We start from the raw sequence: 25,677 nt of genomic DNA, 5'->3' as shown, positions 1-25,677 counted from the left end.
TTAAAATCGGTTTAATTTGGATTGTATTTTCAAATACTTCTGATAGAAAAGGTAATCTACATGTAAAAAATCAAGCAAATGTTGTTGTCTATCATTGCCACACGCTTTCGATTGTATGTATGTAATGTACTAGACGGTACAGTACAGTTTCACTTAGGGCTACCATACAAGTTACGACGTCATGACGTGGCACGTTGCGACTTCGTGTGACGTTGCAACGTCCTGTCGTGAAAGACAATGCTAGACGTTATAAAAATTGGTTGCCATTGTGGCGGAGCGACTGCATTACAAATTTATGACAGTATTTATCGTACCATAATCACCCCATCGTAACATGTTTATTTGTGTTAACCCTAACGCGAAATCGCCGACTGAAAGTCCTGGTTCATAAAGGAGACAGGTGCCTTCCTAAAAATTGTCGAGGAATCTTCGATAAAATACGAACGGAAACAGTTCATTTCGTAGTTATAACGCCCAATACCATAGGATACATTTTGTGCTTGCATTGCAGAAAAGTCCTTCAAAAATTACAAAGTTAATTTAGGTTAGTTAAGATATTGAATAAATTATGATCTGCTGTAAATATTTAATGAAATTAAATTAAAAAAAAAAGACTTATAATGTTATGGAATATAAAAAAATGTGTAAAAGACATACAAACACGACCTTAGCTGTTCCCTATCTTCCAAGCGAGATTAATCCAGTTCAATCCAGTTATTAAATTTTAAATTACGTTGGAATTAGTTACAGTTGTGATGAACATTACTATATTATATTTATGATAGAAAACAGGTTTAAACATAGACAATACAGAATTCCTTTAAAAAAAAAATCACCTAAAGTTCCACAGATTAAACAACGATATACCCTAAATGAGACAATGAGTTTTATTAATGTACAAATACAAATTCACATAACATAAAACAAATATTGAGATGTGATTTTGTTTTGAGGACTGATTTTTTCCTACGAAATACGAATTTTAAAATTAACCAATGGGCGATCACAGATTAATTAAGACGAAAAAAAAAAAAGAAACGAAAAAGTCAGCCCTTATATTATTTTTATCCAAGAATTTTTATGGAATACAAACATATTCTCTCCATATTACAAAATTCAATGGATCTCTTTTTTTTTAGTATAGCAACCCCGTTATCGATTTAAAAAAAAAGCAATATTTGTCTCTTTTTCTTTTTAAATAAAAAGCTTCAATTCTAGTGTTATATTTCTTAATATTTACAGATGCGCGATTAAAATATAAATTCATATAGTATTATCATGGTCAGTGATGTCAGGTTTTATTACGTCAGAATCAATACTTGACGGATTGGAATAATCCTCGACGCACAGACGTACAGACTACACAAAGTTTCATCGAAAAATAATACAACATATCCTATTAATATTCAGATAAATCTAAATCACTTGCATTTGGGATTTTTTTTTTTTAATTTTATAACCCAATAAATACACAAAAATCTTCATTAACTTTTTACCTATCAAAAAAATCCAACGTCGAAGATTCAAAACCTGACAACACATAGACGGTGTTACCATCTTAAAATAATAAAAGCTTTTCAGTATTGCCATTCTTTGCTAAACTAATATCAGAATGACGTATCAATAACAGAGCGGAAAATAAGCAATTTTTTTTTATTCTTTTAATATAAAGATTTACAATTTTTGAACAATCTCACCAAAATATAAACATTGAGTTTAATTACATACATTACATTTACAAAATTGCTTAACTTCGACTCCTAAAACATACATACACCTAATATAATTAGTAATTACACATTCAATATACAATTGATAGAAATTACCTACTTTATCGGTTTAAAAAAAAAACAAAACAATTACAATTTATTTTTAATTTTTTTTACATTCCAAGAAATTTATACGTTTCGTTTTTTTACTCAATAATTATGTAAAAATTTCTCGTTTCTTTACCAAAAAGCGATATCTAGTCAACGTAGAAAAAGATAATCTTTGATTCGATAATCATAGTCACCCGATATTAAACTTTAAAATCAATTACATAGAGTACAAATCAGTACATATCTACTATCTACAATTTTTACAAGACCATAAGAAAAATATCGCAAAAATAAATCATTTATACAAATATATAACTATAATCGAACGTAAACCGCTTTATTTTCCTTACGGCCGCAATACGATCGCGACTCAACGGTCGACGCGAACGGGTCGGTCGGACGGGTCGAACTAGTAAAATCGTCAACATCTTTAGAACGCTATACTTAAAAACTACACGTAATTTTCTATAGAATAAGAAATAAATTATAAAAAATTTAATACAAAATGAAAGCATTTAATTTCCATTAGGCTAATCAATAATTCAACTAATCTTGAACAGACATTCGACCAAACCGACCAGACCCGTACATTCATAACATATTTTCGGCAAACATCAACACAAATGTTTGACCAACTGCTCGGACACGTCAGTCTTCGTCAATTCAAAGTCGGCAGCCTTACCTCGCTGTAAGATCTCTATCGTCGACCTGGATTCCAGCTGTTTGATGTGGTGCAAGACCTTCGCTTCGGGGAGAGGTTGTATCGGTTTCGCCACGATGAGGGTCGTGTTTTTGAGCGCCCTCGCGAGGGTCTTGAGGAATTTGTACCACTGTCTCTCGTTGGCGGTCGCTTCGGGCGTGTTCACGAGGACAATGGCGCGCTCCATCAGTGCGCAGACGCAGCTTAGAGTCAGCTGAAAGTCAATAATTCAAATTTAATTCGAGATAATTTACATTTGTGAAGAAGATGAACGTCTACAAATCAAGTGTATCCTAATGAATATTATAAATATGAAAATTAATGTGTGTACTTGTTTGTTTGTTACGCTTTTACGTTTTAACTAAACAATTAAACATAATAAAATTCTGCATAGACATCGTTAGGAATATATGTAAAGACATAGGTTTATTTAAAACATGACGGTGATGGGGTGGTGAGTGGAAGTTAATTAAATATAATACTGTCGAAGATATTAGAATCAGACGGAATAGGACTTTTTAACTTGACAATATTATATAGCAAATGTTTAATTATCAAACTTACAGAAGTAGTCAACACATGAGGTGTCCTCGCCGGGTCCAAGGCTTCGGAGAGGAAGCTGCATGATTCTATAACCGCAGACCATCCTGACGTACTCTGAATGTAGCTGTGAAGGATAATTTTATATTAAACTTAGGGTTGATTAATAATGAACGCTCTATAATTTCAATATCATTTGAAACATTTATAGAAATATTATTTCTGCTGTTGGATTGTCGAATATACGAGATATCTATGTAAAATTCTTATTTTATGTATAAAGGATACTTTATGTATGTATATAATGACATTCTCGAATTTGTTCAAATAAAATGAAAATTAGAAAAACTACAAAAAATAGGCTCGTAGTTATAGCATAGAGTTTACGGTAAGACCCATCTGCGTGGCTCTTAATTTTTTTTTAATTGAATAGATATGGGCCCAAAGCCATTATTAGCAGCCGCAAGAAATTTTGCTCACTCTCTTGTAGTATACTGGGTCACTCACTCTTCAAACAGGAAAACAACAAAACTAAATATTGCTGTTTGGCAGTAGAATATCAAATGAGGAGGTGGTATCTATAGCCTATTCCAATCGAAGTAGGAAAAAAGACAAATAAACTTTAGATTTACGTATTTCAATTCGCTAATAACTCAGCTTTGTTGTGCACTACAAAGAGTTTATGATTAATACATGTTTATTTATATTACAACACTAATGCATTTCGTCTACGTTCAAAACAGCACTTTTTCGGAAATCCAGTGAATATCACGGATCAATCGAGCTGTCGACCAATGATATCGCGTCAATTTGCCGTCGAATGTTGTCTATTGGTTGGAATAGAGGCGCGCGTGCGTACCGGCGGTAGTGGTGCGCGAGCGCGGCCAGGCCGCCGTCGTCGCGGCGCGCGGCGGGCGCGAGCGCGCGCAGCACGCGCGCCCACAGCTGGCGCAGCCGCGCGTGCGGCACCGGCGCGCGCCGCAGGAAGCGCACCAGCAGCGCCTGCGGACACACCGGCTGCACTAAGATTCGTTACAATACTCTATTGGATAGGCGGTTACACAAGTATCACTGAGTCCGCGTCACTGGTGCGGAGCCTCGGCTGGCTGCGATCCCTTTGGAGTAAAACCCCGATGAAAATCTCAGCCTCGAGCTTACCCTGCCTTTCCTGACGGTCAACATCTGCGGTAGTCGATCGCTGTGCAGAAGCCCGGAGAACATCTTGTTTAGCAGTTCATCCTTGTCCTCGTCTAGGAGATTCTTGATCGGTGCCGGTTTCTGACATAGCGCCAGGTTAACTACCTATAACGACATATTTATTATATAAACATCTTTAGCTGGAAACCCGAGGAAGGAAATAGGTTTTTTTTTATACCTAAACCTGACAGTACATTTTGTATTGTATATATTATAGTTCATTCTATTTTAAACCATTAGATCTGATAGAGATTACACTTACCTGTCTCTTGTCAATACACTCGTTTTTGGGACTCTCCTGTTTGGGTCTCCTTTGTACGGATTCTATGTTCTTGAGGAAAAGATTAGAATCTTCCTCCTGTTCAATCTCCGCTTCCTTCTGGGCCAGTTCAAGTTGTTTCTGTTTCTCTTCTCTTTCCTGAAATAACTCTATATGTTAATATTTTAACATTTAATAGTGTCACTCGCAAATATAGTCTAAGGCAATGGTTCGAGACATAGATATATTAACAAGTTTGACCTTGAAATGACGTAATATCATTGGTCGAGAGAGAAATCGTTGGTATACTCGTTTATATTACGGATCCGTGATACAATGACGTTTCAAAAGTCGACGAAATTGATTGAACTCTTTATAATTTTAATTTAATTTCCAGTTAAAACGTGTGTGTCTTAACCGACGATTGCCGGTTCCAGCAAAAACCACTGAATTCATGTTAAGCACATGTTTTTAATTCATCTCGTACTTGACGATGAAGAAAACCATCATATGTCTAATGACAATAAAATCCTGCCGCATTTGTATCCACCAACCAGCATTGCAGGAGTGTGGTGGAGCCCCGGACTTGCTCATAGGGATCAGAGGCCTTAGCCCAGCAGTGGACCATTACTTACTTTTAATATAAGCGCGTTGGATATAGCCAGTGGATCGTTGAGTTCTTCAAGTCTTAGCAGTATGAGATATAACGCTTCTATATCCAGTAAGAGTTGTTTCGTTCTGCGGACTTCGCGTGGCACCTGAAACCAATGCAACTATGAGATCTGGACATTCTTTATATTACAAACAAATTATTTATTTATATTAATATAATATATGTAATATCTAGTTATGCAACCAGTACCACGAAGAATATTCACAGTAAAAACCTAAAAATTGCATTGTTGCATTCTAGCGTTGGGTGGTCGTTGTACTGGGAAACATAACAATGTAAATGGATTCCTGGAATGTAAGATTTTAGTTAAGACAGTGGGAAACATGTATTTCAATATTTAATTAAACTGAGCATCCAAATCTGTTCAGACGTGTTTAATTCAATCCTCAATTATTTTAAATATATATTTTTTTTATTTTTTTAAAAAATCAATTTGCCTCTTCGTAAACTTGACTATCTACTAATACTATTATAAATATTACGAAAAAATTGTTTCGCGATAATTTATAGCAATATTATAAATGTGCTGAGGTAGATAAATAGGCTCTAGACTAGACTTCCACTGCAGAGACCTTTTACCTGTGATGTGCCATAACTTATTCGAGTACGAAACAACGTAAGTGACAAAAATATACCTCAGCAGGATTCGTGGTGCTGGCTACACTCGGAGCCCGGGACTGTCTCCCGGAGGCCGGCTCCGCGACCACCTCCACGTCGATTATCTTCCTAGGCGCCGTCACGCTACCACACTGAAACATAAAATTGTTGCCCTTCAAATATACCATACTGAGTTCGGTCAATCACAGTACGAACATTTAAATAAATAAATAAATAAATATTGGACAACATCACATACATTACTCTGATCCCAATGTAAGTAGCTAAAGCACTTGTGTTATGGAAATCAGAAGTAACGACGGTACCACAAACACCCAGACCCAAGACAACATAGAAAACTAATGATTTTTTCTACATCGACTCGGCCGGGAAACGAACCCGGGACCTCGGAGTGGCGTGCCCATGAAAACCGGTGTACACACTACTCGACCACGGAGGTCGTCAAAATTTAAAATTCGCCGCTCCGAAGTCGCAATGGTAATCTCAAGTAAAGAGAGAACGCAATTAAATATTTGGATACGAAATGCGTTCGTCAGGCTCGCGATTGGTTGTGTTACCTGCAGCTTCCCGAGCGAGTTCTCGAACTGCGTGGGCACGTAGGCGCGCGGCGCGTCGTCGCCCGTGGAGTTGTGGCGGTGCGAGTTGTGGCGCTCGCGCGGCCGCAGCGCCTCGCTCTCCTGCTTCACCGCTGCGGACACGCGCACATATGCATTGGCAAGGCGTTCATTTCAACGGTATAGCACCTGATGTGCCATCTAGCAACCACTCACGATAATTCGAAGCATAAAAAACATATTCATGAATATTCTAATCAAAATTAAGACAAACTTTGATTTACATAACCCAGAAGATTTGATATTGACTCCGCAAGGCGAGAAAGTCTTGATTAATAATCTTTATTGATTATACAAAACTGTATAATCATATATCCTCTGTAATTTTACTTTCAAAGATTCATTCATTCATTCAAATGTCATCGTTTGCTAATCACGCCCATTATTTAGATTTCAGCCAATGACGTTACGTCAATTCAAGGTCAAAGCGCATCACCCACATCTACTCTAAGTATCACATATGTAAACCTAAGATTTGTTCATCTTTAATTCTCCTACCACAGGTAAAACGGTAATCTAAGGTAACCTTTGACGGTTCAATAGTTTATGACAAAAAATCTATATGATTAAATTACGAAATTTAAATTGGAAATGTAAAGAAATACAAAGAAAAGCTTACCCCCACTATAGAACGGATGGTTCTGCTGATTGGCCTTGTGTGCTTCCTTGACGCCTTCCTTTTCTTTGTTAGCCTGCCTCTCTAAAAAGACCTGAAAAATTAAAACATGTTTTTTATTGTAGAAACTTAGAACTCCTCGTTGGGTTGTCAACAGGTAACATCTATGATACCTGTTCAAATATTTATCCAATTTGCCAATTTAATATTATTTAATTTTAAATAGGCCTCGATTGCAAGATTGTTTGGACTTTCCTTCAACAATTGAATCCAATAGTATATTGGAATTCCAAGTTGCAAGACCGTTATCTAAAACATGCTTAACACAAATCACAATTCTTATAAAAACTTACCGTATAATAAAAATCGTGTATATAGGGTGTTCCTGTGTTCAATTGCAACATCTGTATATTAATCAGCCACTGTTTCTCCCTCTGCGTCATGAGGCCAGCGTAGTCATCCGTGTCGCTTGCACTATCGTCGCTATTTGAATGTCTGAAAGAGACAAATACATGTTACCTAGTTACTTCGTACATGATGAAAACATTTAATGTGACTTTATATAGACTTGTTTATCAACGAGTCTGATTCGAAAACTTACAGGTGATTACTGATTTGAAACAAACATATAAAACCTATTTCCCAAATTTAAGTTCAATTAATCGGTAGTTTTTGGTTTACATTGATAATCAGTATAAGTATTAATTTTTTAACTGCCTGACCAGCCTTCGTATGGATGAAATAACATTTTATGTATGGAAAAGAGTCCAGAACTACAAACACTGCTCATCCAACTGCATGCAACCTAAGCCACCTCACTCAAGCACACTCCCACAAACAGTGACATACACACATAGGAATTATATATATGAAAAAGATACTGACCTATTAGCATTACTAAACGTGCCATTTTGTCGATTGAACATCATGTTATGATTATTCATAACCTGGTTATTGAACAGATTCCGGTTGTTCAACATCGGATGATGGCTCGCGTTATGGTAACTATTGTTAAATTGAAGCATAGGATGAGTATTCTGTATTATTTGCACCATGTTCTGTGAGGTCAGGTTCTTTGAGTTGTTGTACACGCGACTCTTCAACTTTGGTTGATTTTGAACATTTTGAACCACATTCTGGCCCATGTTCTGAACATTTTGGACCGGCTTCTGAATTTTGTTCTGCGGCGATTGTGTTATTTGATTTGGCGGTTTGATCGGTTGGTTCAATTGTTGCGGTTTATTCATTTGGTTCATAACCATGTTGGATTGTGATATTGTCTGGTCGTTTTTTGGAATTGATGGTCCCTGTAACATGTTTTTTTAATTGATTAAAAACAAATATTAATGATTTTTATTATATTAATGGAGCATCCAAAAATGTTAAAGTATTAAAATATTTATTAATGATATAATAACCGTTGAACACTAAATAAAAGGACGTAAGCATTATTTCTTTTTTACTAAGCCAAAATAAAGACAGATTTTATTCTTAATATTACAATCATAATATTCTTTAAATTCGCAAGCCTGTCAGTAAAAATAACAAAAAATACTAGTAGATCATTTTAAATCATAAATATAACTATATTTGGAGATAATATGCAATGTTTTATTCGAAAAATCTTACTTACACGAAAATTCGGATTAAATTGATTCATACTAGGGCTAAAATTCTGTCTTGGCATGCCGATACCAGGAGGGGGCGCCATCATCCTAGGTTGCCCCATCATGTGTGGAAACTGATTCATACCAAATTGATTACCGTTTGGCATCATCTGATTTTGTCCCATCTGACTCATATTTTGCCCCATTTGATTCATGTTCTGTCCCATTTTATTCATATTTTGCCCCATTGGATTCATATTTTGACCCATTTGACTCATATTTTGCCCCATCTGATTCATATTGGGAGGCATCTGGTTGACATTTTGCACCATTTGGTTCATATTTTGACCAATCTGATTCATGCCTGGGCCCATCTGATTTGGCATCATTTGATTGTTTTGGTGATGGACGTTCATGTTTTGCATCTGATTCATCATACCTTGGCCCATTTGATTATTTTGAAACTGATTCATTTGATTTGAATTTTGCATGAACTGGTTCACACTATGCCCCATTTGGTTCATATTTTGTCCCATTTGATTCATATTCTGCCCAAGAGGATTCATGTTTTGACCAAGCTGGTTCACATTGTGTCCCATTTGGTTCATATTTTGTCCCATTTGATTCATGTTTGGAGTCATGTGATTCATCATTTGGTTTTGATTCATTTGAGAATTTTGCCCGATTATCTTATTCAATGGTTGGTTCATTTGGTTCATATTATGAGCCATAGATTGCTGTGGGGCAAATGGTAGTGGTACTGGTGCTTGAAGTCCTGGCGGCCTTTGAAGGATAACCGGTGGAAATCTTGGCTACAAAGAGACAATAATAGATTAAATAAGTAGATACCGATTTAAGACAATTTCATTCATTCAAAAAATACATACAGTATTTGATGGAAATAAATTGATCGAATTTAGACATTTTCTTTAAAGAAGTAAAGTAATGATAAAATACCTATTCACACGGACACAGCAAAGTGTTTGTTATAAGCCGAGTTTGTTAATGCAGAAAGTAGAAACGATCTGCAGGCCTAGATAAAATCACATAGCGATTGTCGATCCGTTTTTAGAAAAGGCCAAAATGAATTAAATACACATGTAATTTAGCAGGTATATTCAATCTATCACGTGATTAACAATGGGCGTATTCTATTGGATAATATAGACGAAAGCTAAATTCAAAATGATTTTGTCAACGACGAATGTACTATGTCTAACCCCTGATTAGTCGTCAACAGTTCAAACAAACCTGAAAATAGTTCTGTGAGTAGTTTTGCGGCGCTTGATTTTGGCGCAGCTGTCGCTCCAACTCTTCCACCGTGCAGACATTTTTAAGTGTAGGTACCGGCTGTGAATTTTTTGATAATTATAAGTAGTTTTAATTTAGGCATTAAGTCTTATCAGTAACATCCGAGATTTGGAAATTTAGTAAAATATAAGAAAGGACCAAACGCTTTATGAGCTTTTTTTAGGTTCGGTTATTACTGACTATATCTCAACGGAATGACCTAATAACTTCTTAGGAACCCAAATTGACTTAAAAGTACTTACCGTTGGCGCAGGGAAAGAAAGATCATGACGCCACACGCTCGAGCCGAGACTTCTAGTCTGTGGCGCATCCGTTTCGTCCAACACTAGCTGAGACAGCGATGCTTCTGTAATATCGACATACATGCACCTTATTTAATGACAAAAACAAATTAATTCATCTGTCACATAGCATTGTTATATGAAAAAAATAAAGGGCGCTGTCGGCGATGTTTTTTTATTGTTTGACATAGGTAAGCAGTCTTGTGAATTGAGCCCCTTGTGGTACCACTGTCTAAACTTGTTGCCCTGTAAATTGTAGCGCCACTATCCTCGAGATCTAAGACTGTGACTCTCTCACCCTTAAAACCGGATTTTTTGGTCCGGTTTTAAGGTTTTTATGAGAAAGTACTAAGTATATTTGTTTAGTGGCAGAGTGATAAATAGGTTATATGGTACCTAGACCTTCCCAGGCGGGCTCAAGTAAGTTCCTACCACCATGTATGATGTGGTAACATATATTTTGTAAATTCAAGATTTTCTTTAAAAAGTACTGGAAAGGGATTTACACTGACGTCACTAAGCATCCTACAATACACTATGTAATTATCTTCAAAGAGCATAAATTAATCCTACTAGGACCAGTCTGTTTGTTTGTATATATTATAAGTCAATTAAATTTTTATTCTTTATGCCATAGAGCGGTTCTAGATAGTCTTTGATGATCTATTTATAAGTGAAACGTTAGCATACCCGCATTTTACTTTTTAACGTCTACCGCACTTTCTACAAATATCAGTTCGTTTGTATATTTAGTCATTTCATATATACCCAGAATTAAAGGTCATTCAAAATCAATACTATTGTAGTACTGAATTTTGAGTATCGCTCAGTATAGGTGAGTTTTTTGAGTCTCACGCGTCAAATTTACAAATATATTATTAATGATACTTACCGAGTCGAGAATCAGCCTCGTCGAGTGCTGCGTTCCGACGACTACTTTCAAGTTGCTCAGCCAGATGTTCGTGTTCAACTTCCCAATCGAATTCTTCCGCTGTCACATTATTATTATTAGATAAGATTATCAAAAGATCTTTTTTATGAAATTTGTAGGCGGCCTATATGTGATGGTAAGTGGTCATCACCACCCATAGACATTGACGCTGTAAGAAAAATTTGCCATTCCTCACATCGCTAATTCGCCAACAGCCTTGGAAACTAAGATGTTATGTCCCTTGTGTCTGTGGTTACACCACCCACCACCCAACAGTACTCTGAATGTAGACTAGAACGAGGACCGGCAAGAAACTCCCTAGTTACTCTTTTCCAACATTTGAAATACAATGTTACGTCAGTAAAATACAATTAATAATTTGTCCTGTCCTATCTGAAAGTCAACTAGTAATAGCAATCTTTACCATGGTATTTTTTTTTTATCATCTATAGAGTCTCGTGTCCTTTATATAATAATACTTTAATAACAGACGATTTGAATTAATGAATCGCTAAGGTATCCGCAGAATTTATTTTAGAAACCTTGTCTCGAAAATCTTATATACTAAGAAGTGTTGATACTCGACTGTCGATTTTCGAAATTCGATTTGATATTATTTCCCTTTGTCGTTTTCCCTTCTAAACTAACTTTTAAATAGATCAACAACTACCAACCTGTACATACAACACTTTCTAAAGTATTACGTAAGAAAATACAATGTACTTACATTTACAATTAAAATAAATAGTATAAAAAGGGCCTCAAAAATAATTTGAAGGTAGTTCATCGTTTTGCTGCTCGAAACAAACGTTAACTTTGACGTGATTGTCACGTACTATCGCGATATCTTCAATTAGTTGGTGTAAACGTGTTATTATATTGAAAATAAAAGTGATCTAATTGTGTGATAATTTTCATCTTATTATTAAGCAGAACATCAATTAAAAAATAACTTTACTTAAACATTTTGAAGAATCGTTAGCGCCTTGAGAAGTTTTGAAGATCAATCCAAAGCATTTGATAATAAGTTACAAATTTTATTGAGTGAAAGAAAGTAAAAAAAAAACCTTACGTTTAATTTATCGTTCCAATACAACTCATTATAAAATTAAAGATAATATCTTAATAAAGTTGGAAACAGGTATTGTCGGTGCCGAAGCCACTATTACTCATGGTGTGCCGCAAGGGAGCATTATTGGTCCCGTCTTTTTTTAACTTGATGAGATTGGTCGAAATCTATCAGATATCATGAACCTATCCTTTGTATTAGATTTTTATATTTTTTAATATCCAGTGATAACATAAATTATGCCTCCGTGGCTAAAACACTTGAATCTCAACAAAACGATTGATTGATTGATTTTCATGTGCTTAATTCGTGTTTATAATTCATCTCATGCTCAGTAGAGGAAAATAGTGTAAGGAAACTTGCGTATCCAATAAAACTCATTGGAGTCGCCTGGCAAAAGTTCCCAACCTCCTAACAAAAAATGACCTTAGTCTGGCAGTGGGAAATGAACAGCTTTTGTATACAATGTTTTATTTATGTCTTTGATTCTACAAACTTAACATATACAGATAATATTCAAATTCAGTGAACAGACATCATATTAAAATGACAATGCCAGTATCTCTATAGAACTTTGCCCCCTCCAGAAATAGCTGTTTACATAAAGAACGTACATATTTTATTAACGTCACTCTGCTGATAAAAATATTTTTCTTGAAGCCAATCGAAATAAAAATAAATAAATAACCTTTTTTTTTAAATAATGAACACCTATTACTATATATAAAAATATAAACATACGATCAGAACTGACATGCATTTGATCAACCAATTAAAATGTACTTTTTGTAAGTAAGCCAATGTGAACACTTGAAGCGTCATTTTAAAAGATAAAATTAAATTTAAGGCAAGCACTGCTTTGGTATAAAGATTACCGAAAAGATCTAGCAAGAAACTCAAGAATTATTCGTTACCCGCAATCTTAAATTCAATAAATATTGGACAACCTCGCATAGTTTTACTCTGATCCCAATGTAAGTAGCTAAAGCATTTGTGTTATGGAAAATCAGAAGTAGTGACGGTGCCACAAACACCCAGACCCAAGACAACATAGAAAACTAATCGATGATTAATGTCTATAATGGTAATCTCTCTTTTAAAATAAGTTTTGTTATTCTAAATGAAAAATATCTTTAAAATGCCGTAGTTTATTGTTTCCTTTTGCACGGAATATATCGAGCTATAAAGAATTCTTATCAGAATTAAAAACTCTTGCATTTATTATATTTGATATATTAATTAAAGTTATATTATCTTCCCTGTAATCACTAGGACTGTTACAGCTGAAAAATCAGGGAACGAAGGTTAGGCTCAATGTTACCAATGAAATTATATTACATTGCCAAAGCATAAATCATTCACTTAGATAATAAAGTTAGCACATGTTTAATCCAGGTACGCAACTTTATTTTACAAATTAATACATTTTTGTATTAATAGGATCTTACATGTGATAATTATAAATAACTTATAAATGGCAGAGAAGAGATAGACAAACCTTATATTTACACAACAAATAATTCTTCATTAATATATCTTTATTTATAACACAATATTATTGGACTTAACTACTTCTATCCACTTTAATTTTACTTCAAAAGATTCCGATAACAACTTCACTGAAGTTCAAGAAGTGTTTGGTATTCGTTGATTTCCAGGCAGGATGTATGCTAATTTTAATTGTGATTAAAATGGTAGAAATTAGTTATTACTCTGATTCTTCCCGAGTCTTATCAGTAGAATCTACTTTCTGACCCAGTGGTAGCTTTAGATTTCATTTGATACTATAACATGACGATTGTAACAAAAGTGCTCTTATGAACCTGAATTAAGATTTTTTTTTTGACGAGCATATGGTCCACCTGATAATAAGTGGTCACCACAGCCCATAGACAATGGTGCTGTAAGAAATATTAACCATTCCTTACATCGACAATGCACCACCACCCTTGGAAACTATGACGTTATGTCCCTTGTGCCTGTAGTTACATTGGCTTACTCACCCTTCAAACCGGGACACAATAATACTAAGTACTGTTGTTTGGTGGTAGAATATCTGATGAGTGGTTGGTACCTACCCAGGTGGGCTTGCACAAAAGCCTACCACCAAGTAAAGTGATTTGAATTCATCTGCAAAATGATATAGCATCATTTCAACTTAACAAATGTATTTATCTTTTCTCTTCATGGTTCAAAAGGTTATTTGTAAGAGATCAAAATAGTACTTACAGTCTTGACCAAAGGTCTCATTGTTGAGAGCATCATACTCTTCCTCTGATGGCTCTCCACCGCCTTCGTCGTCATTTAAGTTCTGAAAAACATTTATATCACTCTCACTGTCTCATTTAACTTCAATGTTTATTCTGATCCAATAGCATCACACATATAAATAATCTTTAGTTGAATATATTCCATATACAAAACAAATGATTATTTCACTAGCACGAACAGTGTATGCCCTTGCACAACGTACTTTCAGCTAATAAAAGTAATTGAATTTTAAACTACTTACTAAAGGGACTGACCCTTTAGTAAGTAGTTTAAAATTCAATTGCTAGATTTCGCCTACTTGAAGATTTAAAAAGAGTGTTGTGTCTTAATATATATTGTGCTCAGTGGTTATAACTTATAATAATCAGGAAACCTGTATGTGATAGAGTTTAACCAGACTAACAATTGCTGTCGTAAAAAAGATTCAATATTAGCGATGCATTTATGACTTATAACCATCATTCAGCTAGTGTAAAGTTAATAAGAATTTCTCTCTTTTCATCAATATTAATTTAACATTCAAAAGAAGACAGCATTATTGAAATCACCCCCTAATCAAATTTATAAATGAATCTTTTATGTATAAAATATGTTTTAATAAGTGAAAGTAAACATCAACACAGGTCAAAATGCAAGAAAGGAATGTATCTTGTGGACTGTTCTTATTTGTATTTTGTTTCTGTGTCAATTATGTTGCCAAAGCCGAGCTTGATTAATAATTGTCATACTCATTGGGTTATGTATATGTGTTATGAACTACATAGTTTCGTTCCAAAAGTGAGGTTATTTTAATGTCACTATGATTGTATTTATCGTTTCTAATCCATGTTTAAACACACTTTAACACTGTACAATTATAATTTGATTGAATTAATTAATTTTAATAATATTTTTAGAACCTCATTGTATTGTGTTGAAGAAAAACTTGTTATATTTTTTGAAAACATATTTATATTTAGACCTGGAAATTAATTTGTTACACTGTACATAATTCTTAATTATTTGTGTTTTAAGTAACGCAATAATAAAATGTGGCCATTAAATATTCATATTCATTGACAAGATACATCAGTTCGATATTATTCAGAAAGAAATTACGTGGAAACGATGATATCAGACCAACAATGAGTAATTCAGTGAAAAACGACAGATATAGAAACACAATCTTCGTACACTATTGACAACATTGTATACGCAAAACCTAAAATATTGGAATCGCACAGGGTTGAATTTTACGTTAATTTCCACTTTATAAGAAAATTTTAATGTAAAAAAACCCATCAATATGTAGTTTTAGATTGAATATATGGGTATATTGAGCATTTGTTGAGTTAAAACATGAGAAAACTAACAGAAACGACTACAATGATGAACTGTATTGGCACGCTGGCGCTCTACTTTCAGGAGCGAGTAGCTACTTAATAAATACCGTTTAACTTGTTGTAATGTATAGAAACTTTTTGTTACTTACCGATACCGAAGTATCGAACCCGAAAAAAGAATCTGCCATTGGATTTTTTCATATATCATGGGCAGAAATGACATGACTTGTCACGCTACTGTGTCGCAACGGCGCTGGCGCCATGTCGGTTGGCAGTTTGGTTACACGCATTGGATGTTTTAAAGGTAAAACAAACTAATACGACTTACATTATAAATATATACTAAAAAAACTTGTTTTATATTTACACTTAATATTATTGTATATTTTTTAGTGCATTGCATTAAATAACATGAAATAACTTTCATACAGTATTACTTAAATTTTATATACATTTATTATTATCACGGACAAAATAATGAAAGCAATGTATATTGCATATTACGGTCATAAATTTTTACTATGTTATTATATACAATTTATTTGAGATAAATATATATATATATATATAAGGAATAAAATGACGGTTATTTCTACTTCAAATGAAAATATAAACCGATTTATTCTTTTGTCTTTGAATTGAACTTCCAACAAATGTGTATAAATAAGTGGATGGTATGGAAAATATTAGTGGGTAATTCCACATTCAACGATAACAAATAAATGTTTCTGTTTCTTATTTGATTAATTTCTTAATCATAATAAGTATAAATTATAAGATGGAATTTTGAAGTACCCACATGGACCATCGCCAAAATCAAGAGTAAAAGAACCTGTATCCAATATGTTAACCTCAGATTGGACAGATCATTACATACATATTAATACAATGTCGTAATGAGTACCAAAAGAATATCAAAGATGTTTATTTCGTATTTGAGTGCATTGTTGTAAATAAAGAGGACGGAATAGCTAAGAAGGACCTCACACACGTAAAATTTTAGTCTTGGCCCGCACCTGATTCCATTAGAATTACGAATTTATATATAGATATTGTCGCAACATTATTTATAATTCTCTAATAGGCACTAATATAAGTTAGTAAAAACAAAGCGATGGCGCGGCGATTTCACATGTATTCGTTGATTTTATGTCGATATTCGGTTCCAGACTTCCAGCTGAGTGTTCGAATATTCTTCTATCTGTGGCCACCTTACTATCTCTGGAGTTTGGACTTTGACTTTGACAATGTATAAAAGACGAAAAATTCAAAACAGTTCAACATATTAAAAATAAATATCGAAGATATTGTCTGTTTTGATAAGTTATGGAAATAATTGCACTATATTTCAAATATTTTTTTATAAGCATTTCATTCCCAGTTTTCATTTAATTATAAATAATACTAAATACTAATAAGAGTTAAACACTTTTTTATTGGAACTTTACTATTACGGTAAGTTTCGGTTAAATAAACTTAATAGATAACTTAAAAATACAATTTGTGTTTGCTTGGAAATATATCTTATCCTATCTTTTTTTATCGTTGGTCTAGATATAAAGCCGCAGGATCTCAGGTCATGGACTCAAACCCCGATCGGACCGATAAAAAGTTATGGTTTATCTATCGAATAAATAGCAGCCCGGAGTCTGGAAGTTTTATATATTCCCGTGCTTCGAACGCACGTAAAGTCGTTGATCCTTTCTGGACTTTCTGATTGTGTCAGATTTGCCATTCCATCGAATTATAAGAGTAAGGGTATAGAGAGTGCATCTGTTTGCCCACTAAAATATGTCCTACGTATTGGCCGATCTCTCTTGAGATTTGCTGAAGTTAGCAAAATCTTTCTAGGACATCATCTTGTCCAAAGAATTATTGGTCTGTCCCTTATTTTTGAATCCTCAATAATATATAAATAAGACATGACGGACATTAAGCTTATATTCTTAATCGAATCAGTTCAAGTAACAGGACAAAAAATTCTCAGGAGAAAAATACAGAATATTAAGGCACATAAACAATTTAGTTATATACAATCTAAATCCTTTTAACATTTAAATTTAACATTAATGAGAATTTCCAAAACCAAAGTTTTTCTATGAGTACCTTTTATGTCATTGAAACTGAGTTTAAACATCCAGCATAGTCTTCTACTTGTAGTGTCAGTGTCTTATCTAAATAATGTTTTCACCTAATATTGAACACAGAAAAAAATACAATGATTTCATTATATCCCATTTTTGTGTGTTATGGCAGTTTTAGGTACTAGATTGACAAAAAAAAAAGGCCCACTGAGTTTCTTTCACTAGTTCTTCTCAGGTCAGGGTGTTTCCTTTTCCGAAACGGTGGTAGTGTTTAATTTGACTGAACAAAAAAAATGGAAGGAGGATCATCAAACTCGCTTCATTACAAATTTCATCAATGTTGCTTCAGTGGCTTAAGCGTGAAACAGACAATAACATAAATATACTTTCGCGTTTACAATATGTATAGTTTAGTACACATTATACTTATCAGAATAATTTTAACCGTAAAATAATAGTTAATTTAATTAAATAAATTAGTTGAAAATATTTATGTATTTGTATACTATTGTTACAGGAAAAAACTTGTATTGATTAATTAAGGGTCATTTTAATAAATACAATGACTGTTTCATTTGAATTTTTACCTAATGTGTACGGATAATGTAACCCAGTGTGTATTTGTTTAAAATGTTTACGTGGATGGTACACTGAGATTTTACAAGCAAATAGAAGTTTAAATATATTCAGTTTCTCACTCAATAGCCGATTGCAAAATCAAGAGGAGTAATTAATAATTATCACAGCAAATTGACATATAATTGACCGAAATCTTATATTAATTTATGGTATGGGTTATGCAAAAGTGCTGTTTTAAATATGGTTTTTTGTTTCACATTAAACGGAGCTTGAACAATAGTATCGGTGAGATGTTGTCTTTTGGTTTTGTGAAACAGAGTTAGCAGAGTAATGTGGAGTTAATTAATTTTGTATAATTACATAAAACACGTCAGATAAAGTGTTTTTTTATTGAATATAGGAAAATATATCTCATTGTATTTTAGCGCAAAAAGTTTTTTGTTTCCGAACTGAGTGCAAAGGTTGTTTCATAGTAATCATCATTATTAGGTAGATTTCCGCCGTGGTTTTTTAATTAATTTTATTATATATTTTTAATTGCGTTTTTAGTGAAATTGTTTTGAAGGTCAAGATAAATCAAAATATTCTTTATTAAAGTAGGGTCATAAAAGCATTTGAATTGTTATGTTACAGTGTTGAATTAATGTAAAGCTTCTAAAGGTTCGGAAAGTATTTCTACCGAGAAGAATCGGCAAGAAACTCAGTAGTCTTACGTTTACAACAGGGCTTATAAATTTTATACAGAGAGCGAGTAGAGTAAAATAATGTGACATATATGTATTTCGAAAAAAGTCCAAGCCAAACTTATAAAAATAACACAAACCTTCATCGATTTTAGGGGGGTCACCCCTTGAGGGGGGGTCAAATGAAAAAGTAGCCTATGTTCTTCTCCGGGATGCTACCTAAGTCCACGATAAACTTCATCAAAATCGGTTCAATTATATAAGCGGTAATAGACAGAGTTACTTTCACATTTATAATATTAGTATCGGATATAGATCTCTTTAGAAATCTTGTTCGTGCTCTTGGGTCTTTTATATTATAATTGTGTTTAAGTTATTTTTGATGTGCCTGTATGATTTATCTCCTGGTAACAGTTTTTGGATTATTGCATTTGGAATTCGAATTGATAGTACGATTTAAATTTTGGCACTGCTTTTCATTATCTATTATATTTGGGTATATATAAATTTGAGAGCCGAGATGGCCCAGTGGTTAGAACGCGTGCATCTTAACCGATGATTTCGGGTTCAAACCCAGGCAGGCACCACTGAAATTTCATGTGCTTAATTTGTGTTTATAATTCATCTCGTGCTCGGCGGTGAAGGAAAACATCGTGAGGAAACCTGCATGTGTCTAATTTCAACGAAATTCTGCCACATGTGTATTCCGCCAACCCGCATTGGAGCAGCGTGGTGGAATATGCTCCAAACCTTCTCCTCAAAGGGAGAGGAGGCCTTTATCCCAGCAGTGGGACATTTACGGGCTGCTAATGCAAAAAAAATTTTTGTTTTCAGATGCCTCAAGTCAAGGTTCCTCAAGGTGTACTTAAAGGCAAGGTTTGCTCTACTTATAATGGCAAAAAGTTCTACAGTTTCGAAGGTGTACCGTACGCGAAGCCGCCTGTTGGTGATCTTCGCTTCAAGGTATAGTGCTGATAAATTGTAACCAAACATGCTTATTTTACCAAGCTTTGGGTTTTCGTTTCGTGTAATACTTGTGAAATCTTAGCAGCAAGATAAGGTGTTCTTTGAATATAAAAAAAAGAACTCATCAACAAAGCCTTCTAATTTCCAGGATCCACAAGAGCATGATGGCTGGTCAGGTATATGGGACGCTACTAAACCAGGCAATAAGTGCCCCCAAGTCAACCCCATGGGTAAAGGAATTATGGAGGGGTGTGAGGACTGTCTGTACTTAAATATTTACACTCCAATGATGCCAACTGAGGATATAAAAAAACTTCCGGTGTTATTTTTCATTCACGGTGGCAGATTGACATTAGGCTACGGTGATTACTATAGACCGGATTATTTCATTGAAAACGACATTATATTAGTAACGATCAATTATAGATTAGGTATATTCGGTTTTTTGTGCCTCGAAACACCGGAAGTTCCGGGTAACGCTGGCTTAAAAGATACAGTCATGGCTTTGAAATGGGTTAAGAGTAATATAAAAAACTTTAACGGTGATGACGATAATATTACTGTTTTCGGCGAAAGCGCTGGAGCGGCTATCGGTACGTCGTATTTGACGTGCAAAATGGCGGATGGGTTGTTTAATAAAGTGATCTGTCAATCTGGTTCGTCGATATCAGATTTGTATATTATAGGAGACGATCCGATACACAGAGCAAGCGTGCTTGCGTCGTTTTTAGGACAAAATACAAGAGATAAGTACGAACTTTATGATCTCTTCTCAAAAGCATCGACTGAGGATTTAGTTTACGCGGCGATATCCGCAAAACTAACGGAACATCCCGCCGTTCTTAGTGCGTTCCTTTTACCTGTGATAGAGAAGGAGTTCGATGAAGTTGAGAGATTTTTCGAAGAACCGCCAATAGTATCGATAAGAGAAAATCGATTGAAAAAATTACCTGTCCTAGTGTCGGTGCATTCGCACGAAGGCGCGTTATTTGTGGAGAAGGACGAACTCGGAAATGTGATTTACGTGGACAATTTCGAATATTTCATTCCGTCGTTCCTGTCTATAAAAATGGATACGCCGAACGCATCGACATTTGCGAGTAAATTGCGCCAATATTACATGGAAGGTAGAAGTGCTAATGACACGACGAAAAATGAATATTTACATCTCGTAAGCGATCATTACTTCCTTCGAGATATTATGTTAATGGTTGAATTGTTCTCCAGTTCCCAAGACATATATCTGTGTAGATTTGGCTACTTTGGTAATATGAATATAAGGACGATGAGAAGTTTAGGCGTTATGGGTGCGACGCACGGTGATCTCATACAGTATATATTCTATCGAGAAACTAAAGTGAAATCGGCGTCGGAAAAGGATTTGTTTATTGCCCACAATCTCGTCGATGCTTGGTGTAATTTTGCGAAAACTGGGTAAGTTTTTGATTTTATCCATAATAAGTAACAAGTTAACTCGTCTCGATTCGTGTTGTTTGAATAAGGGTCTTTATACAAAATGAATATAGTTATACATATAACTATTTTAGTGTAAAGCCACCCGTTGCCATGATTTATTTCGAAATCTTCGTCAAATATGGTCATTTGCACCGTTCCCGTGAATACCTCTTTCCAGATAAATATCGTATGAATATCCGTTTGGTAGTTGGACATACAGACAGGGGACTTAACTTTGTAATATACGATACGCTGTGCTACAAACTGACTCTGTGTCAATTTTATGAGGCTGCAACCCAACGCCCTCAAACTCAGTGGTTGGCCAAACTTTTCAATAAACAAATTCTCATAAGAAGTTTGCTAACTTCATATGAAGTTCATCAGGCAGAGAATATTCTCTGCCTGATGAACTCAAATTTCCTTCCCATCAGATTATAAAAGAGATAGCACTTGTGTTTTCAAAACGTTTATACTCTAAAAACGTCCTGTGCACTTGGTTAGATTCCCCTGAGAATGGCAACCGTGACCGAAATCGTTCCGGAGAACATGATCACTTATAGTTTCACTCTTAGTTATTGTTTTTGACCACAATTCGTCATATAAGAACAGCCTGTTAATGAACCTGGACTAAAACCTCCTCTCCCTTTTGAGAAGGTTTTGGAACTTGTTCCACCTCATTGCTCTAATTTGACTAATTTGACACAAGCTGGATTCCTTAAGATGTTTTCCTTCATGTGTATTTCTTGCCTGGGTTTGAATATTTAAATTATTTTTTTTAATTCACGTGTTATGGTGATTTTACTCACTCATATTTGTTTATATTCTATTGCCTATCAACTGCGCTCAGTATTGTTATGTTCCAGTTTAAAGGATGAATGAACCAGTATAACTACAGGCACAAGGGACATAACATCTTAGTTCCCAAGGTTGGTGGCGCATTGGCAATGTAAGGATTGGTTAATATTTCTTACATCGCTATTGTATATGGGCGGTGGTGACCACATACCATCAGGTGGCTGATTTGTCCGCCTTACTATATCATTAATAAAAACTAGACACTGGGCCATCAGTTACCACCCGTAGGTAGGTAGTTCACCATGAAAAATATTAAACAATAATAATATAATTATATTTGTTTCAGAAAACCAACATTCAAAAATCTGAGTTTAGACTGGCAACCCTACGATATAGATAAAAAAATATGTCTTAACATCGAAGATGATATAAAAGTCGAACCATTCCCTAAGTTTGATAGTGTGAAATTTTGGTTCGATTTAATAAAAGGAAGATCGAAACTGTGATTGTACTCTTATAGAGTAAAGATCATAGACAACTCTGACCTTGAATTGAGATGATATCATTGGTCGAGATCTAAATTGTCTGTGGTATTCAATATTCGTAAATAAAAGGTTTTTAAAACGTGGACAAAATAATTGGAACTTTTGGAAGTGGATACAAGTAGTTAATTCGAATAGTGTGATATAAATAAAGATATATTATTGGAATATATGATATAGCAAAGCTTTACCAAATCACATGGAATGTTTAATTCTAAGGTTGTTTATATTTACTCTTGACATTTAAGATACCATATTACTTTAAAAATGTTGTTTATGTTATTAGTTGAATAATGCCAGAGTCGGATTAAAAGGTCTGGAGGCCCTGGGGCCACAATGGAGTGGAGGCCTTTTTTTTTTGTTTTACGTGGAGGAAAGCCGGCCCCGTTGCCCAGAGTACACCACGAGGAGGTGACTGACATGTACCCCCTGGAGTGGAGGCCCTAGACCAACAGAGGCGTTGAGACTTAATTAGAATATTTTAATTTCGATCAGTAGGCTATAGTTTATTTAGTTGTATCGGTAACTTTTATAACAGTTATTAGTAATATTATTATATATTTTTTTATGATTTTGGTAGGCGGACTAGCAAATGGACCATCTGATGGTAAGTGGTCACCACCGCCATAGACAATGGCGTTGTAAGAAATATTAATCATTCCTTACATAACCAATGCGCCACCAACCTTGGGGACTAAGATGTTACGTCCCTTGTGCTTGTAGTTACACTGGCTCACTCACCCTTCAAACCGGAACACAACAATACTAATTACTGCTGTTTGGCGGTAGAATATCCGATGAGTGGGTGGTACCTACCCGGGTAAGACGGGCTTGAACAAAACCCTACCACCAAATTGACTATATCTAGATTTTTGTTAACTCCTCGGTATCTCTGTTGTGGTCCCTCTCATATAGGCCCAGGGCATTTACACCGGTTGCCCTCTCCCCTTAATACGGCTCTGTCTGTCTGTCTTCTTCTTTTAAATGTCAAATAAATTATGATAGAATGAGTAACTACTCCCTTTAAGTAATTCTGTTAGTATTTACAAGTTTTTATATAAGGTCACATATGTTATACCCACGCTGTGTGGGGGGCACACATTTTTGGTGCTGGTAAAATCTGCTAAGATTATTATTTTATTTTAGTACAGATAATGATGTTCATTTTTATTGAAATGTAAATTTTATTTTAAAGTGACCGGTAAGCTTAAACGGATTATATTATGATGTTACGTTAATTTTTTGTCTAGACAGTATTCTTTACAGTGGCGGACTAAGTCCGTCAGACGCCCCCAACTTTAAAAAAAAAAATACTTTTACAATTTTTTTATTCGGTTTATTTTTGTATATATAAATAAGTGTCTATGTTTGTATATACATATATATGGGATTATTGTGAGTGAAACGTTTTAAAAATAGTAATATTTCTTTGATAACTTCGGAATCCAAATGACTTTTTAGTTGACTGCACACCTTGGGAATGAAATGATCGCCTCCAGGCTGTTTCAAACAACTAAAATATACTTATCATTGTACCTACATGGAAAATGGTTAAAAAAAATAAAAAAAATATATCCCGCTGAGTTTCTTTCGCCGGTTCTTCTCAGGTCCGAGGTGCTAAATTCCGAACCGGTGGTAGATTTTTGACAATCAATAAGCAAGTGCAAACACTTCTATATTGAATAAAGATTTTTGACTTTGACTTTGACTTTGACTTTTGACTTTGACTTTGACTAACACGTCTTACATCGGGTTAGATTCCCCGGCAGCTGTCTGGTGTCATCATACTTATAAAAAATAAATCCTCTAGTATGGAGGTGTAACATTAAAATAATTAACCTAAATATCTTATTATACCACACGGTCATCCTGCTTATTCATCTGACCCAGATGTGCCGGAATCTTGACCCATCCTACGCTTCATAAAATCAGCGGAGCTGGTGGTATTAATCGGACCCTCACTATAACCAACTTTCTTTACTTCATAACGGTCATTCCGTTTCTTCTGTGCCACTTCATAAGGTCCCAAAATTTTAGGGTATAATTTGCAATCGTGTGTGAACTGTGTTATCTTAATGGCAACCAAATCGCCAATGTCATATTGATTAGCCTTTTTTCTGCTTTTATGGTAACTTCTTCTGTTATCATCTTGTGTCTTTTGTATACATTCTTTTGCTTTCCGTCTAAGTTCTGATCTATTCTCACTATAACTTGCGATACTCTCTTCTTCAATGAACTTTAGTAACTCATCATTTTTGTCTTTCACCTGAGCAATGCAAATGTTGTCATTCCAATAATCAATATGCATTCAATACAGTTATCTATTACTTTTCTAAATTTACTTTTCAGATCTTCAATAAAATATTCTCGGTTAATTAATTCTTCAGTCTTCTCGATAGAAAATGTCCCTTCTCGTGATTCTTCTTTATAACGTCGTATTGCATCTTCGGTACTCTTTGTAGGAGGAGAGCTCCAAAGCCTTTCGCAGTCGTATCCGTGTGTAGTTCCGTCTCATAAGTTGGATTATAGATTGAGAGGACGGGTGAACTACATAATATGTCTTTGAGCTCTATGAACGCCTTCTCACAGCTTTCATCAAAGTAAAATTCCGTATTCTTCTTGAGTAAATCTGTGAGTGTCCTGGTTTTAGGTACTTTAAATTTTGAAACAGCATTGACTTTCTTCTTTAAACGGTCCAATTTATCTTCTATCAATGGTAGCGGGAATCTTTCCTTTATTATCTT

General features: G+C 34.6%; 2 protein-coding genes across 5 annotated transcripts; one reads left to right on the top strand and one right to left on the bottom strand.

The window, feature by feature from the left end:
- Positions 1-1,868: 1,868 nt before the first annotated feature.
- LOC125074920 lies at positions 1,869-16,090 on the bottom strand. Its single transcript, XM_047686395.1, has 17 exons — positions 15,979-16,090; positions 14,466-14,547; positions 11,129-11,227; positions 10,198-10,301; positions 9,896-9,994; positions 8,671-9,456; positions 7,923-8,344; positions 7,391-7,532; positions 7,041-7,131; positions 6,365-6,495; positions 5,825-5,938; positions 5,152-5,274; positions 4,520-4,675; positions 4,219-4,362; positions 3,920-4,062; positions 3,085-3,187; positions 1,869-2,734 (listed from the first exon to the last, which is right to left on the bottom strand). Exons 1-17 carry the CDS (start codon positions 16,015-16,017, stop codon positions 2,435-2,437), a joined length of 3,078 nt encoding a protein of 1,025 aa, XP_047542351.1. The 5' UTR covers positions 16,018-16,090; the 3' UTR covers positions 1,869-2,434.
- Positions 16,091-17,095: 1,005 nt separating this feature from the next.
- On the top strand, positions 17,096-23,546 carry LOC125074921 (esterase FE4-like). Of its 4 annotated transcripts, XM_047686397.1 has the most exons (5): positions 17,096-17,284; positions 17,384-17,581; positions 20,010-20,138; positions 20,290-21,575; positions 22,738-23,546. In XM_047686397.1, the coding sequence occupies exons 3-5, from the start codon at positions 20,010-20,012 to the stop codon at positions 22,895-22,897; spliced, it is 1,575 nt and encodes a 524-aa protein (XP_047542353.1). In that variant the 5' UTR covers positions 17,096-17,284; positions 17,384-17,581; the 3' UTR covers positions 22,898-23,546. The 4 variants fall into 4 exon arrangements, with proteins under 4 accessions (XP_047542353.1, XP_047542352.1, XP_047542355.1 ...); XM_047686396.1 differs by lacking the exon at positions 17,384-17,581; XM_047686398.1 differs by lacking the exons at positions 17,096-17,284; positions 17,384-17,581 and adding an exon at positions 19,424-19,441.
- Positions 23,547-25,677: the final 2,131 nt, after the last annotated feature.

The sequence above is a fragment of the Vanessa atalanta genome, chromosome 29 (genome assembly GCF_905147765.1).
Source record: "Vanessa atalanta chromosome 29, ilVanAtal1.2, whole genome shotgun sequence".
Lineage (NCBI taxonomy): Eukaryota > Metazoa > Arthropoda > Insecta > Lepidoptera > Nymphalidae > Vanessa > Vanessa atalanta.
Note: the sequence above shows the minus strand (reverse complement) of the source record. Positions and strands in the feature narration are given on the sequence as shown.